This window comes from Cucurbita maxima, unplaced genomic scaffold (assembly GCF_002738345.1).
Source record: "Cucurbita maxima cultivar Rimu unplaced genomic scaffold, Cmax_1.0 Cma_Scf00023, whole genome shotgun sequence".
NCBI lineage: Eukaryota > Viridiplantae > Streptophyta > Magnoliopsida > Cucurbitales > Cucurbitaceae > Cucurbita > Cucurbita maxima.
Window position 1 is genome coordinate 3,280,486 of NW_019272039.1, and position 16,426 is coordinate 3,296,911.

At 36.4% G+C, this 16,426-nt stretch overlaps 1 protein-coding gene across 1 annotated transcript; it reads left to right on the forward strand.

Annotated features, from left to right (window-relative positions):
- The first annotated feature begins 1,849 nt into the window (after positions 1-1,849).
- On the forward strand, positions 1,850-16,424 carry LOC111497014 (histone-lysine N-methyltransferase SUVR5). Its single transcript, XM_023147621.1, has 11 exons — positions 1,850-2,407; positions 4,059-4,361; positions 4,465-4,575; positions 5,863-5,973; positions 10,308-13,091; positions 13,523-13,684; positions 14,159-14,275; positions 14,393-14,496; positions 14,573-14,710; positions 15,600-15,687; positions 15,935-16,424. The coding sequence occupies exons 1-11, from the start codon at positions 1,913-1,915 to the stop codon at positions 16,016-16,018; spliced, it is 4,497 nt and encodes a 1,498-aa protein (XP_023003389.1). The 5' UTR covers positions 1,850-1,912; the 3' UTR covers positions 16,019-16,424.
- Positions 16,425-16,426: the final 2 nt, after the last annotated feature.

The following is a 16,426-nucleotide window of genomic DNA, read 5'->3' on the forward strand; positions in this document are numbered from 1 at the left end:
GCTTGAGTTGTTATCGGGAAACTAAAAAGGACAATATCTGTCAGTGGTGGGTTTAAATATGTGCGTCGAAACATCGGGAAGACCTATAAAAAAATACTCACACTGTAATAGTGAATAGTAATGTGTATCTCCATAATAGGATGAATCTCCTACCATCTCTGAATAAATTCATACGTAACGATGGAATAAGTAAGGGAAAAGGGAAAAAGTGGATATAGAGTCTCAACATATATGATATAATATTAAAGAAAAGTTGAAAACTTTCCAAATGCAATTGGACAATCAAGTCTATGCCAATCATATCCACCAAAGGCATCTCTTCCTCTCACTAAAAAGTGAAACTTCAAAATACCTTCCAACAGCTTATGTTTTTCTCACAAAAAATGCTTTGTTTCATTATGATTTTTGGTAATTTAACGTTAGACCTTAAAAGTTTTAAATGTCATTAGGTTTTGTTTTAGTATTCAACTCTTATCTGTTTAGTTTTGCCATGAAAATTTAGGTTAAGTTATGTTGAAGTTTGGCGTAAAGTTCCTACAACAAAGAACAAATAGGAGCCACAAACAAAGTGGTTGAATCTTATGCTAAGTTTGTCAAAAAAGGAGTGTATGCTTTTATTGAAGTTTGGCAAATGAGCTGTCCTTTGCTTTCCGATAAAATATTATAATGGGCTCGAACTCACCATTTCCGTTTTCATCTCGAGACCATTTCGAGGGAATCCATTAAATTAAGATTAGGAGAGATGATCTCCCGAACGAGAAGAAATTGAATTCATATGTTCGATCCATTGCTTCCACTCCTCTTCCATACGACCAACATGCGACTTAGAAGTCAATGTACCTTAATAAGTTAATTGTTAATTTTGATCACAAAAATAATTAGCATATTTTGATAGCAACATTTATAATTGCATATGCACATTGAATTTTATTGTTGAGTGTTAGCTGGATCTAAGGTGGGTTATTTATTTACTAATTATTTTTAAATACGTTTTAGGTAAATACAAAAAACATAAAAAGTAAAAGAAGTGTATGCTAACTGAGTCGTGTAGTTCGTGTTAACATACTTCTATGTTTCTTTTATCCCAACTCGTGTTTTTTTGGTAGGTAAACTATGCCATTTTGACATGGAGTCCTCAATACCATTAATAAGTATCAAGTTTATCATGCATTTTATGTTGTATTCATCTAAATTATGCATATTCTTAGTCAACAAGTGACTAACCATTACCAAAATTGACTCTTTCCCACTATTATTATTATTATTATATTTGTATTTATCGAGCATTTGTATTAGAGGATTCGATTCACTCTCCAATTGTTGTCAACCATTTTTTTTCTCTTAGTTTTCAGTTTTGATTGTCTTGCTTAAACAATGAACGGTTACATTATTTGTGAGATCCCATGTCGGTTGGAGAAGAAACGGTATGGAGACTTCTCCCAACATATGCCTTTTCAAATCGTAAAGCTATGTAAGACAATATCTATTAGTAGCGAGCTTGAACTATGTAAAAAAAAACGAAATTTGTAATTTAGGGTATTAGACGGAGGAGATTTAGTTGAATTGTTTTCTTAATTGTCATGAAATTCAGGAAGAACCTGTTTTTTTTTTTTTTTTTAATTAAATAAATAAATAAATAAATAACTAAATAAACAAAAGTATGAAATGTAAAATTTAAATTAAAGTGAAGGAATTATTAACCTGATTATTTTTATAAAAGAATTATTAATTTTTTTATAGTTAAAATTGGAAAGGAATATTTTAAAGAAAGAAAGGAGGGGTAAAAGAGGAAATTAGAAATTACAGATATTATGTTGTTGAGAAAATTGAGTTATTGAAATGAGTTGTATTTGGGGAGAAATGAACAAAAAGGAGTAAAGATAATTGTAATTAGGAGTTTTAAGTTACGATAATGGAAGTGGTTCCTTTGTCCGATGTTCAGCATGTTAGGGATGACTCTGATTCTGCTCAGATTTCTGGAACTGCTTCGTTTCATGACGGACAATCAAACAACTGCGTCGATCCTCAACAACAACCAGCGGGGATGGCAAATGGTGGACTCAATGACTCATCGGTGAATGTTGAGGCCGCACAAATTAACAGCAAATGTGATGTTCAAGGGGTTCCTCAATATTTGCCTGCTTCTGGTCACTCTAGTTCGGATTCATATTCTAACTATCAGATGGATGCCCAAAAAGCATCTTCTGGTTCCCCCGACTCCGAATTTGATGATGCCAACACCGATAATTACTCCACGGAATCGTGTTTAGCATCTGAAAACTCTCGTATAGTTGTGGATACCATTGACGATGAATTGCCTAGCAGCAGCAAAGCTGAGGAGTTGTCTGTTTCGGGGCCAGAGCCAATGTGGTTGGAAGGGGATGAATCTGTGGCGCTTTGGGTGAAGGTATCTGCCTACCCTAATATCCAAGTTCTCAATTTCTTCCTTTACTTCTAATCTCTTTTTGTATGTATGTTTTTTTTGGGGGGTTATCCAGTATGCATGTATGCTTAGTCCCAATTTTTTAATTTTCATTCTTGAGTTGTTAATTCAGCAAACTTAATAGTGTTCCTGCAGTTGTCCTCTGTGCTCTGCTGTCCAAATAGTATAGTCATTATAATTCTGTCATATGTACTCTAATTACTTCAATTTTCTTGGTTCTTGCATGAGTCTTGACATCAAATATAATTTTAATCAGTATTACATGCTTACATAATGATGATTGCTAGTCATAGGCTTCTTTGGAAGTTTAAGTAAGAGCTAGTTCCTGACTGCCGTTCGAGTATCTTGGATTAGTACGGATGGACTTGGAATAAGAGGGACCACCTTCCTGTCTGTGGTCGACATGTTCAATTGACCTCTAGGCTCTAGAAATTTTTGCAGCTACAGATTTTAAAGTCTTCCTGTCCTGCTCACCCTTTGTGTTTTGATGCATTATGATGTATTCTCTTGATCTTTTTAAATCTATCAGACCGTTGGCGCTGATTGGTCGTCTGATTGGATTTTTTTGAATGCTTATTCTGATGATTTCCAGGGTGCTCCTGTATTATTTTCTAGAAAGGAATTCATGGAACAAATAACTACAACTGGTTATGAGGAGCCTAAAGAGGCATAGGATAAAATACATTGTTGGAGTTGGTGGAATTCCTGAGTGAGTTAGGTTAAGTCACGCTGTCATTGGACTTAGAAGCGGGAGCCCATTTTTGATTTAATAATACTACTGGCTTGTCACATTTTTTCATCAATGTAAAGGACATAGGACTGTAATGAGAGGTGAGGGAAAGGATCTATACTCTATATCACATTTTACAAGCTTGATTTTGGGAGGGAGGACAACAGGTTAACTTCAGTTGTTTAAAAAATAGGTCATTTGTTTTTACAAACTTAACTGAAACCAGAAAACAATTTTTAAAGAATAGTTACTCAAATATATTCACTATTTTTGTGAGATCCCACATCGGTGGAGAGGGGAATGAAACATTCCTTATAAGGGTGTGGAAACCTCTCCCTAGTAAATGCGTTTTAAAACCGTGAGACTGACAGTGATACGTAACGAGCCAAAGCAGACAATATCTGCTAGCGATGGGCTTGACCTGTTACAAATAGTGTTAGAGCCAGACACTGGGCGGTGTGCTTGCAAGGACGCTGGGCCCCCAAGGGGAGTAGATGTTGAGATCCCACATCCGTTGGAGAGGGAAACGAAGCATTCTTTATAAGAGTGTGGAAACCTCTCCCTAGTAAACGCGTTTTAAAACTGTGAGGCTGATAGCGATACGTAACGAGCCAAAGCGGACAATATTTACTAGCGATAGGCTTGGACTGTTACAATTTTCTTGCTCTAAGAAAATAGAGATTTCTTCACTTTATAGATTATCTCATTGGGTTTGATCCTTCATTCCTGTTCACTGTGGGTTAATGTCGCCAATACAATTATATTGAAAATATCAGTACTTTCGTCTGTTTTGTTCTGTTCATTAAAAGGCCTTCTGTTGTATTGTATCAACTAATGTATTATGGTTTGAGTTTATTTTCACTTTGAAATTTTTTCCAAGTATAGTGGCGAGGGAAGTGGCAGGCTGGAATTAGATGTGCAAGGGCTGACTGGCCATTATCTACTTTAAAAGCCAAGCCCACACATGACAGGAAGAAGTATTTTGTGGTTTTTTTTCCACACACAAGGAACTATTCGTGGGCAGATGCATTGCTTGTTCGTTCTATTGAAGAATTTCCTCAGCCTATTGCATACAAGAGTCACAAAGCTGGTTTAAAATTGGTTGAAGATATAAAAGTTGCAAGGAGATTTATAATGAAAAAACTTGCTGTTGGTATGCTGAATATCATGGACCAATTTCACCTCGAGGTTTGTAAATGGTCCACACTTCTGTAGTCTGTTTATCATTGTAATGAGTTGTTATTATCCTGCTTTATTAATTTTTAAGACGTGATCAATTTAATGGATGCAGGCTCTGATTGAGAGCGCACGTGATGTAATGAATTGGAAGGAATTTGCCATGGAAGCTTCACGCTGTAATGGCTATTCTGATCTTGGTAGAATGCTTCTGAAGCTGCAGAATGTAAACTTCTATTCTTCTTGATGGTATATGAGATTGAAATAACAAAAATTTTATTTTGTTTTCGTGGATTCTTATTTCATGTTTTTGGTGATCTGGAGTTTATACCAAGTGCTTTTTCAATTGTATCTGATTTAGATGCACCACTATATCTGGCCCTTAAATACCTTTTTTTGTGGCATCCATTTATTATGATACAAATACTAAAGGCTAGCATAGATTATTTCCAGGAAAGATCAAGGAGACTAGGAGAGCCATATATTTCCATTTGATAATTTGATGTGGCTGACAAGTGTTAGCAATGACATGGAAAAATAATTAGAATGCTTATAGTTCTCTTTGATTTGTTTTTTTTTTAGATCGAAAATCAATCAGGGCTATTCAATTTGCCATATGTGCAAACTGCATAATTTTTTTCTTTTTGTACAAACTGGTTTAAAATGAAATGATTTTGTTTCAATTGGTTGGGGTTTTCTGTTTTGGGCCTCATTCACACATTTGGTTTGAATCTGAAAAGGCATGCTTCTTATTTTGCACAACATTTATGACTCAGGCATACATGACCTTTGCAATGCATGTTGGACATTTAGGTCCATTATAGTTCTTGATTTATAACATTTTTTTTGATAGTATGTATGTACTTTTGAAAGCTACAATAGGGGGAAAAAAAACTTTTATTTATTGTTTTTCCTTGAATTTGAAAATGCATTTAGTAGCATAAATTAAAAACTGGAAAATTGGGTGTTGAATTTTGGAAACATAAAAAGGGTGTTTGTTTGGTAGGATCCAATGTTTTAAAACTATAAAATTGATTTTTTTTTTCCATTACCAAAATAAATAGAAAGGTCTATGTTTATTCTAGGTTTTGTCTGTGTTTTAAACATGAAGCTTCATTTTTCAGAAAACCTCACTTTGTGATGCATAATTTTGAAAACATGAGAAGAATGTTTTATAAAATTGACACAACTGTATTACTATTTTTCAAATAATTCTCAAACGTAAACTCAATATATCTATAACATATTTGTATTAAAAAATATGAAAATGAAAATGGATTAGATTCCGAAAGGATTCTTACATTTGAATTATGATTCTAGGCTTTTTTCTGGCTCAATTCCACAATTTTCTGTGTGTCATCTCATGTTTATTCTAGGTTCTTTTTTTTTTTTTTTTTTTCCTGGCCCAATTGCACAATTTCCTGTGCCTTCTTTTCACAATGTTTGTACTCTACGGTTCAACTCCTAGCTCTCAACTAAGGATGGTGATAAACTAATGTTTGCCCCTTTGCAGATGATCCTGCNATGCTTCGTAAATCCAGATTGGCTTCAAAATTCTTTGCATTCTTGGGTACAGCGATGTCAAAATGCTCAAACTGCAGAAGTTATTGAAATGCTCAAGGAGGTAATGCCTTACCCGAGTACCTTGTTCTTTTTTCCCCATATCTCTGCCTGTCTCGCACATGTTTTGATGGAGAATGAGGGGAAAAATGAAGTGGTAGAAAGGGGGGAAATTTTCAGTGATGAACCAACCTTGTTCTTTTTTCCCCATATCTCTGCCTGTCTCAGCACATGTTTTGATGGAGGATGAGGGGAAAAATGAAGTGGTAGAAAGGGGGGAAATTTTCAGTGACGAACCTGTCCCTTTTTTTTTTTTTAGATGAGAAATAATTTCATTGATGGTATGAAATTACTGAAAAATAGGAAGACCACATTAGGATAGTTACGAAGGCTTCTCCTATTGGATAGGAGGGTAGCAAATCTATAGTGGTTGGAGAGCATGTCCTTTTTATTTTGATAGGAGAGCATGTCTTTTCCTTCCTGTTCTTTTCTCCCTTGAGGGAAAGAAAGAACATCCAGTTTTTGTTTCACTTGATGAAAGAGAAAATAATGAAATAGTGTAACCTAAGTGGGATGGACATAGAATAAAAACGACGAAGAGAGAGCTCACCCTATGCATTTTTTCTTTATCTGTACAAGACACTTTACAGAAACATTTTACATCCTTTTTTAAAATTATCAAAGGAACAAGCCTCCTTGTAAACTTTTGGAAAAAGTTCTTTCTCGTTAGTACTCACTTTCTTCCTTGCCTACAAAATGGTTTGGATCTCTTTAAATGGAAACTTCACCCTTAGACTAGTTTAAATTAACTACCTTAAAGTTTGATAAGTTCTTAACATCAAGAGACTCTGTCCATTTAGGGTTTGGAATTTAAATCTAATTTCCTTAATATGGGTTCCCTATCTCTTGGCTTTGGCCCTCAAGAATCCATGTTCTTGCGTATTCTTCATGATTTGGATTATCCTTGATTCTTTACAACCGCATGCTCGTTCAAATGTCCTAGATTCATTGGGAGTTCATTACAAATGAATCTTTTTTGTTGACACCTTCCTTGATCCACACAACTACCTTATCTCCACCTTGGACAAGATATCCTTAGATTTGGCTTCAAAGATTTCCCTCACTTGTTTTATCCATTTAAACGATTCGTAGGTTCAACTTAAATTTCATATCTCACAGATTTGCCAGTTCATTTGCCCATCACATGCTTGCTGTTTGCTGCTCGCCTTTGTGTTCAACATTATCTTGCTTGCATGTTACCTTCTGCTTCATGGTTTGAGCTGCACCTTTGCATGTGTGCATCTCCATGCACACTGCCAGCCCATGGTGCTGTGTGCACAATCGCACTTTTAAAGGCAGCGGACTAGCGATTGTGCGGCACTCACTTTCCAACGACAAGTGAGCTAAGCCAATTTGTTCTTGCGTCGCCTACGGCCAAGCGACGTATGATCGAGCCTCTAGCCTCGGTTTTAAAAGAAGGTTTTAGAAAACAAGGGTAGAGAGAGATTTTAGAAAGAGAGATTTTTGAAAGAGACGTTATATAAGCAAGCAAGAGAGAGATAGCAATGGCTTAGCATATATAACCTTGGGTAGGGAGAAGTTGACAACTAGTCATATCCCCCTATAGTACATCCTGAGGCATTTCATGTCTGGCAGGCCTAGACATGATATTTTTGAGGCGTCATATGCCCTAGAACTACAAAAGTAAAAACACTAGAATGAAAAGACATGACAAGGGTTTGGCTTGCCATGGGCATGCGGCCATGGGCAACACGCCCTGGACGAGCATGGCCGTGACACTGTGCCTACACTGCAAGAACGGTGCACGTAGCTTAGTGCATGGAGCCTCAATTCTTAAATTCTGCACAACTTTTCCATGCTAGTCACGACTTGTTGGGCATCCCTAGAACAGTTACTTGGTCAAGTATCTCTCTTATGTCTTCTTGTAATGCTGGAAGTGTAATGGCAGAGGTGCTTTTCTCTTTCCTTCATTTACCTACTAATTTGAGGGCTGCCGGTCTCTACCCTCCTTCATTGGTTGCTACTTGCTAATAGGTGTCTATATAGGAAGTGGTCGGGAAACATGGTGTTTTCTCATCCTCAATGATCATTTTTCTCCAAATATTGAAGCAAGGACACCTTTACCTTCATGAAAAACATTAATGTTTAAAATCAAATCAAAATGAGATTGTAAGCTCCTTCCCAAGCTCCAATGCTGAGATTAGTATTAACCATTCTTGGTTTAGCTGAACCACGGATTTAACATCTTTGACGTTTGAAGTTGTCTGGCCTACCTCATAACTTCTAACCATCCATCATCCACAAAGGAATGCAGTTGTTGGTTTCCATGATATCAGATATTGCTTTTATGTTCCTGCCAAACAAACAGCAAGTTGCCTTTGCTACAAGTAACGGATAGATTAGGAAAAAGGAAATTCCAAACCTTGACAACTTGTTTGCAACCCAAATGCATAGATTGTAGATTCTGGGCTAATTATTTGGAGTCCATGGTCCCGCCTCATTCTTGAGCCGCTTTTAGATGATTGTAACCTGTATCACGTTTATTTTTCCACTGTCCAATTGCCTTAAATCAGTAACAAATAGATTAGGAAAAAGAGAAATGTCAAATTTTGACAACTGTTACCAAGCCCAAATGAGTATGAGTTGTAGTTTTAGGACATTTATCTTTGTAACCCACACATTCTTGAACCCTAACAAATTTGCTTTTAAATGGTCACAAACTTCATATAGCAGTCATATTTGGCTACAAGTTTGAAGCACATTCTTTAAAAAAAAAAAAAGTTCTCCAAGAAACAGCTGGTGGATGCTTTATTAAATGTTTTATTCTCAATTTATTACACTTAAATCACATATTCTTTTGCTATCAATTTTCTTAGAAAAATATTCACGAGTGTCTTGGACTAGGTTATGGGCATTTTAACCAACTTTCCAACCTTATAACATTTGTTTCGGTAGTTGAAAAACTTGTAAAAGTTTGATGTTCTGGTAGGTGGCCACCCTTCTCAATCATGAGAGTTTTCAACTATTATGTGTAGTGATTGCCATTGCAGTTTCCCTTGTGTGTTACGTTAATTTGTTTAAACTTCTTTGAGTTGCTTTCCAATCTCTGTCCAAACCTTTTCCCCCTGAGAAATGAGAAATTTCCGTTCATACCCTCGTTAGTTACCACGGTAATCAATATTACTCCTAATCTCACTTCTTTCAAAAATCTCCTGCACATAAAACAATAAAATAAAAACTATAGTATTTTAACCGTTTAACTTTAGATTACACAACCACCCTAAAACTGAAAATCTAAAAGTTGAAATTCCCCAAATCACACACAACTACTCTTCAAATTCAATCTTGATTTTTCAAATTGGACTTACAATCAGACAATTGAAGTTCTACTAATCAATCTTCAAAAAGAACCTTCACTGCCTTCTCTGTAATTTCTAACACTGGTAGAACAACATTGATATTGATTCTCATTTGCCTCTCAAATAATTTGTACATCATAGATATTCATATTGATTATACATTCATTTATCAATTATCTTTAACTAAATTACGTATGTCAATGATTTTCATATTAATTATGCATTCATATATATATATATATATATCAATTAATTATACATTAAATCTCAACAATATTCATATGCTACCAATATCAGCAAAGCCTAAAAGATTACGTACAACCACACATTGTACCCCCTTTGAGGCAATCAATATTCATCACTATCATTTAGCATATTTTCTTTTCATCATCTAAAGAATACAAGATAAAATGTATCTAACAAGATCGTACCTTGTTAAAGAAAGAATTTACAATATTTTTTTTAAAGAAAAGCTTCATGGAGTTGGTATCTTTTGGGCATCAGTCTCTTTTTATCTTTTCAACTAAAAGTTTTGTTTCTTGTTAAAAAAAAAAAAAAATCGAATGTTATAGCTGAACTTCCACAAATTTATATACTATATTTAGCACACCATACAAATAATCACAAGAATTGTTTCTATCCCCCCAAAAAGAAAGAAATTTAAGACTTGCCTCGTAGCAGAGCCAAAAACTAGAAAGAAAAAACTTAAAACTTCAACTAACAGTCAAAATTTACCCCCTGTGCAGCAGCTTAATAGCTCTTTGGAACCTCCTTTTCTTTTCTCTCTCTCTCTCTCTCTCTCTCTTTTTTTTAAAAAAAATTTAATAATTCATTCGTGGTAACTTTCTGATTATTTCTAATTATGTAGAGACAGCATCAACTGCTTAAGTTCTTTCTTCTTATTAGGAAATAAAGAAAAGTGGTATTGAGAAATAAGCTTTTGTTATCCAGTACTGATGGCCAAAAGCTAATGCTATATCAAAGGTTCAGTGATCTAGTTTTCTCTTGCCTTTTATAGGAATTGGCTGATGCTATTTTGTGGGACAAAGTGAAATCCCACTGTGATGCGCCAGTGCAGCCTACTTTTAGTTCTGTGTGGAAAACCTGGAAGCATGAGGTTACAAAATGGTTTTCAATATATCCCACTCTTCCCATTAGCAGAGACAAGGAGCAGCAGACTGTTGAAGCTTTCTTAGCTACAGCTCTCGAAGTCAGCAGGAAGAGGCCCAAGCTTGAAATTCGTCGTGCAGAGACTCAGGCTTCATTGATGGAATCAAAGTGCTCAGATGAAGCTATGGCTCCTGATAATGATTCTGGTTTTTTCAATAACCAGACTAGTTTAAATGCTAAATTAGGATCTGAATCTCACAAAGTAGAGGTAAGGGAGATTGTTACATCAGCAGGCCCACTCAGTATTGTACCTGGTAGGTTGGCTGGGATTGTAGCTCAAACTGGAAGTTTGGATCTAGCCTCTTGCAAGGATGTGGAACTGAAACCTCATACTGAAACAGCTACAGAAAAACTCTTACATTATGGTAATAAGAACCGTCAATGCATAGCTTTTATTGAATCCAAGGGAAGGCAGTGTGTTAGATGGGCCAATGAGGGTGATGTTTACTGTTGTGTGCATTTATCCTCTCGTTTCACTGGCAACAATGATAAGAAAGAACAGACTCGTTCTGTTGAATCACCAATGTGCCAAGGTACTACTGTTCTTGGAAGTAGGTGCAAGCATCGATCTCTATTTGGCTCCTCATTCTGTAAGAAGCACAGACCAAGGAGTGAAACGAACATGGAGTCAACTTCCTATGAAAATAAGCTTATTGAGAAGCAACAGGATATTTATAGAGTAGAAGACACCCGTAATAAGGAAATAAAGTTTGACAGAGATGCTGGAAATCCCCTTGGAGTGGACGAGGGTGATGTGACCAATAATGGAAATAGCTCATCTGACAAACTTGAGCATCATGGAAAAGATTCTATTGCCTCAGAAGTTCGACACTGTATTGGTTCTTCCGAACATATTGACAGCAATCCATGTTTAGAAAGCCCAAAACGTCATTCTCTATATTGTGAAAAACACCTTCCTAGCTGGCTTAAACGTGCAAGAAATGGTAAGAGTAGAGTAATATCGAAGGAAGTATTCATGGATCTTTTAAGAGACTGTAACTCAGAAGAGCAAAAGATAAATTTGCATCAAGCCTGTGAGCTATTTTACAGGCTTTTTAAAAGTATTTTATCACTGAGGAATCCAGTTCCTATGGAGGTTCAATTTCAGTGGGCACTTTCTGAAGCTTCTAAAAACTTGGGAGTTGGGGAACAGTTTATGAAATTGGTTTGTCATGAAAAGGAAAGATTAAAAAGGTTATGGGGGTTCGATGCTGAAGGAGCACAACTTTCCTCACCTTCGATGGAAGTGCCAACTGCAGGGCCATTATTAACTTCAGGTAATTGCAATGATGGTTCGAGTATCAGATGCAAAATTTGCTCTGAAGAATTTCTTGATGATCAAGCACTCAGTACTCACTTCATGGATGGTCATAAAAAGGAAGCGCAGTGGCTGTTCAGAGGTTATGCTTGTGCCATCTGCCTTGATTCGTTCACCAATAAGAAAGTTTTAGAAACTCATGTGCAGGAGAGACACCATGCACCATTTGTTGAGCAATGCATGCTTCTGCAGTGTATTCCTTGTGGCAGCCATTTTGGGAATACGGAACAATTATGGTTACATGTAGTTGCTGTACATCCCATTGATTTTAGATTGTCAAATTCTACTAGGCAGCATAATTTTTCGTCTGGTGAGGATTCCCCAGTCAAACCCAAGGAGTGCAATATAGTTTCTAAGTCGAATGATAACAAGAATGTAGGTGGTTTACGAAAGTTTAATTGTAGGTTCTGCGGTTTGAAGTTTGATTTACTGCCTGATCTTGGTCGCCACCATCAAGCTGCGCACATGGGTCCAGGTTTAGCTAACTCCCGAACTGCAAAGAGGGGATTTCATTATTATGCTTATAAATTAAAATCTGGGAAACTTGGTCATCCTAGATTTAAGAAGACTTTAGCGGGTGCGTCAAACCGGATCAGAAACAGAACAAAAGCTAGCATGAAAAAACATATTCAAACTTCAAAGTTACTAAGCACAGGAAGCATAAACCTTCAACCTCATGAGTCCCACTTAGCAAGTTCTCGTAAATTGACCCAAGGTTCAACTGTTTCGAAGGCATTGGTTTCCGAGATTCAGAAAATAAAATTATTTCCTACCAATGTTGACATTTTGTCTATTGCTCACTCTGCCTGTTGCAAGGTCAATTTTAAAGTTCTTCTGGAACAGAAGTTTGGAGTATTACCTGAATATTTTTATCTCAAGGCAGCTGAATTATGCAGGGAAAAAGTTAACTGGTATATCAAGGGATTTGTCTGTCCTAAAGGTTGTGAGACACTTAAGGATCCTCTTTTGCATCCCAATTTGATGCCTCATCCAAATGGTTTTGGAGGCCACAAGAATGCACACACTCCTGGTCCAGTGAGTAGCAAATGGGAAGGTCATGGATGCAGTTATGCCATCGGTTCTCATCTTTCTAGCCAGCAGCTTAAGGAAACGGCCGTCATTTTATGTGAAGATATAAGCTTTGGCCAGGAATTTGTTCCTGTGGTCTGTGTAGCTGACGAAGGTCTAAGGAACTCACCTCACATATCTCTAGCTAACTCGGATAGTCAAGAAGTTGGATACTCCATGCCTTGGGAGAGTTTTACCTATATTAAGAAATCATTGCTCAATAAATCTCTTGCCATTGATACGGAGGTAGTGTATGTGAATAACTTTGTCTCGTGACTAATGCTAAACTGATATACTTTCTTGATTTTAACGCACTTTCTTTTTCTTCAATATGAAAGTTATGTTGATTAATTGTGAGTTATCTTATTATGTTATTGTTCATGACACATCTGTTCTTATTTCTAGTGTTTATCATGGAGGTCCTTATGATTTTACTACCAAATGGGTTGGTATAGATTTCCTTATACAATCTGCATATGCATCCTTAGTTGAGAGGGCTGACATATATTTTATTCGTTTGTGCCATCAAGGATAATGCTATTGTTGTGGCTTTGGTGGGCATTAAAGTACTAATAATATATAACTTCTGAGCACCGTTTCTGAATAAACCTAATTTTGATTCTATATTTTCAACGTATACAATGTAAAGTCACTTTTATGTTTGACATTTTGCCCAGAGTTTGCAGTTCGGCTGTGCCTGTGCTCATTCACTTTGTTCGTCTGAAACATGTGATCATGTATACCTCTTTGATAGTGATTATGAAGACCCAAAGGACATTTATGGGAATCCCATGAGTCGCAGGTTCCCATATGATGAGAACGGTCGTATTATTCTGGAGGTTTGTGACACTATTTTCCAGCCAACACAGCCCCGTTTCTTGATCTACTGCCATGCTCTGTATATTATTCATTAATTATTCCCCCTCTTACACTATTTTCCAGCCAACACAGCCCCGTTTCTTGATCTACTGCCATGCTCTGTATATTATTCATTAATTATTCCCCCTCTTACTTCGATTTTACTTTAACTTGATAATTTAAATACTCATGTTTATTTGTTGCTTGGCAACGACAAATTTGTTCTTTTCTTCTTTATATGAAATATAAATGTGTCTTAAGTGTGCTTTGTTGACATTAAATAAACTTGCAGTCTCTTTGGATTTTTATTCATTCATCTGTTGTTGTATCATCTTCTCTTGACCATTACGAAGATAATGGTCTGGTTCTTAATAGTCTGACTTTTAAAACGTTAATCCTTTTTTCTGACCTTTTAATGTGTGATTCTTCTTAGATTGAGTTTTTTCTTTCTGCAGGAAGGCTACCTTGTCTATGAGTGTAATGAAAGGTGCAACTGTAGTAGAACCTGTCCAAATAGAGTGTTGCAAAATGGAGTTCATGTGAAACTCGAAGTCTTCATGACAGAGACGAAGGCAATTTCTTCTTTATGCACCTTTTGTGCTTTCTTTCCTGCTAACTTGTATATAACCTTTAGTTTCCTAGTTAGTGTTTTCAGTAGTTTCTTATATGAAGTTGTAAAAACAACACAGGGATGGACAGTGAGGGCTGGTGAAGCCATACTGCGTGGCACGTTTGTTTGTGAGTACATTGGGGAGGTGCTGGAGGAGCAGGAAGCAAACAGGAGACGTGACAGGTTTGTATGATTTTTTGAAGTTCTCTTTAAAACCAGTTTTTTGTCTCTATATATGATCCATTGTATCTTTCATTAGGTATAACTGTGAAGGCAATGGCTATTTCTTGGATGTGGATGCTCATATTAATGACATTAGCAGATTAATTGAAGGATCGGCTAGATATATTATTGATGCCACAAATTATGGAAATGTTTCGAGATTCATAAATCACAGGTGAGCAGAGATTTATGGTCCATGTGGTCGTTCCACTCGTACTGACATTTAGTAATTTTAGTCTGTATTTCTGAATCTTTTGTGACCAATTTAAGATCAATGTTGAGTATTGTTAGGAGAGGAGTCCCATATCGACTAATTAAGGGGTTGATCATGGTTATGGAGCATTTTAGGAAAACCAAAAGCAAAATCACGAGAGCTTATGCTCAAAGGACAATATCATACCATTATGGAGAGTCGTGATTCTTAACATGGTATCAGAGTCTATGCCCTTAATTTAGTCAAGTCAATAAAGTCCTCAAATGTCGAACAAAGAAGTTGTGAATCTCGAAGGTGTAGTCAAAAGTGACTAAAGTGTCGAACAAAGGGTGTACTTTGTTCAAGGGCTCTAAAGAAGGAGTCGAACCTCGATTAAGGAGAGGTTGTTCGAGAGTTCCATAGGCCTCAAGAGAGGCTCTATTGTGTACTTTGTTCGAGGGGAGGATTGTTGAGGATTGTTGGGAGAGGAGTTCCACGTCGACTAATTAAAGGGGTTGATCATGGGTTTATAAGTAAGGAATACAACTCCACTGGTACGAGGCCTTTTGGGGAAACCAAAAGCAAAGCCATGAGAGCTTATGCTCAAAGTGGACAAATATCATACCATTGTAGAGGGTCGTAATTTCTAACAGGCTACTGGTGTTATTTACCTTTAATTTTTTTTATGCTAAGGTTCTTCATTTATCTATTAGCATATAACTTATTGTATTGTTAACAATTATATTATTTATGAATTGTTTTGTATTATCATTCAACGTGAAGTTTTGGTAGTCAGTTAATGTTATCTTGTGCATTGTCAAGAGGCGTACTTCTCTACTCTATTACAATTGAAAATCTTCATTGTTTGCAGTTGCTCACCAAATCTAGTAGCTTACCAAGTCCTTGTCGAAAGCATGGAATATCAGCGTTCACACATTGGATTGTATGCGAACCGGGATGTAAGTGCTTGCTTTGATAGTATATGACGACTTTCAGAGTATATTTCAGTTTCTAATTATTCTGCAACTGGTTTTAACTTCTGGGATACATATACCAACCAAGTTTAGGATCTTTCATTGATTTTCTACTCGTCGCCTTCGTTTTATTACCTAGTGAGCCTTAACTTGCGATCTATGTTAAGAATCTTATTCCGGAAACATTTCAAAGACGATCTTCATACGAAGATTTGTACACATATTTGTGCAGATAGCTACTGGTGAAGAGCTGACATTCAATTATCGACGCGAGCAATCGCCTGGAGGAAATGGCTGTGAATCTTCAAGTTGCTGAGGCCACCTTATATTAAAACATTTGAAGAACATGTAAACCTATCATTCGAGGGAAAAAGATCTGGAGCTTTATATTTTGGTAAGAGGAGCAAGAGACCAATCTGAAAGCGCATGCCTTGCAGATTTTGTGGATTATTTAAAGTCTTATGCCTCATCTAAGCAAGCAACTCCCTCAGCCTGAAATGTTGGAATCAGAGGAAAGTGGTAAATTTTCTGTATGTAGGAACTTGTTACCGATACGAAAAATGGCCGATGCCTTCTAACCTTCTCTAGTTTGTAATTTCGTCGTGTTTATCTTATTTTCACTTCTGGATCAACTTAGTTTAGCAAATTGTAAATGCCTTTTTTGTTCACCAACCAAAGTTTAAGGAAGTTTGAGGAATAAATATTTTCCTTCTCTCTTTTTAGC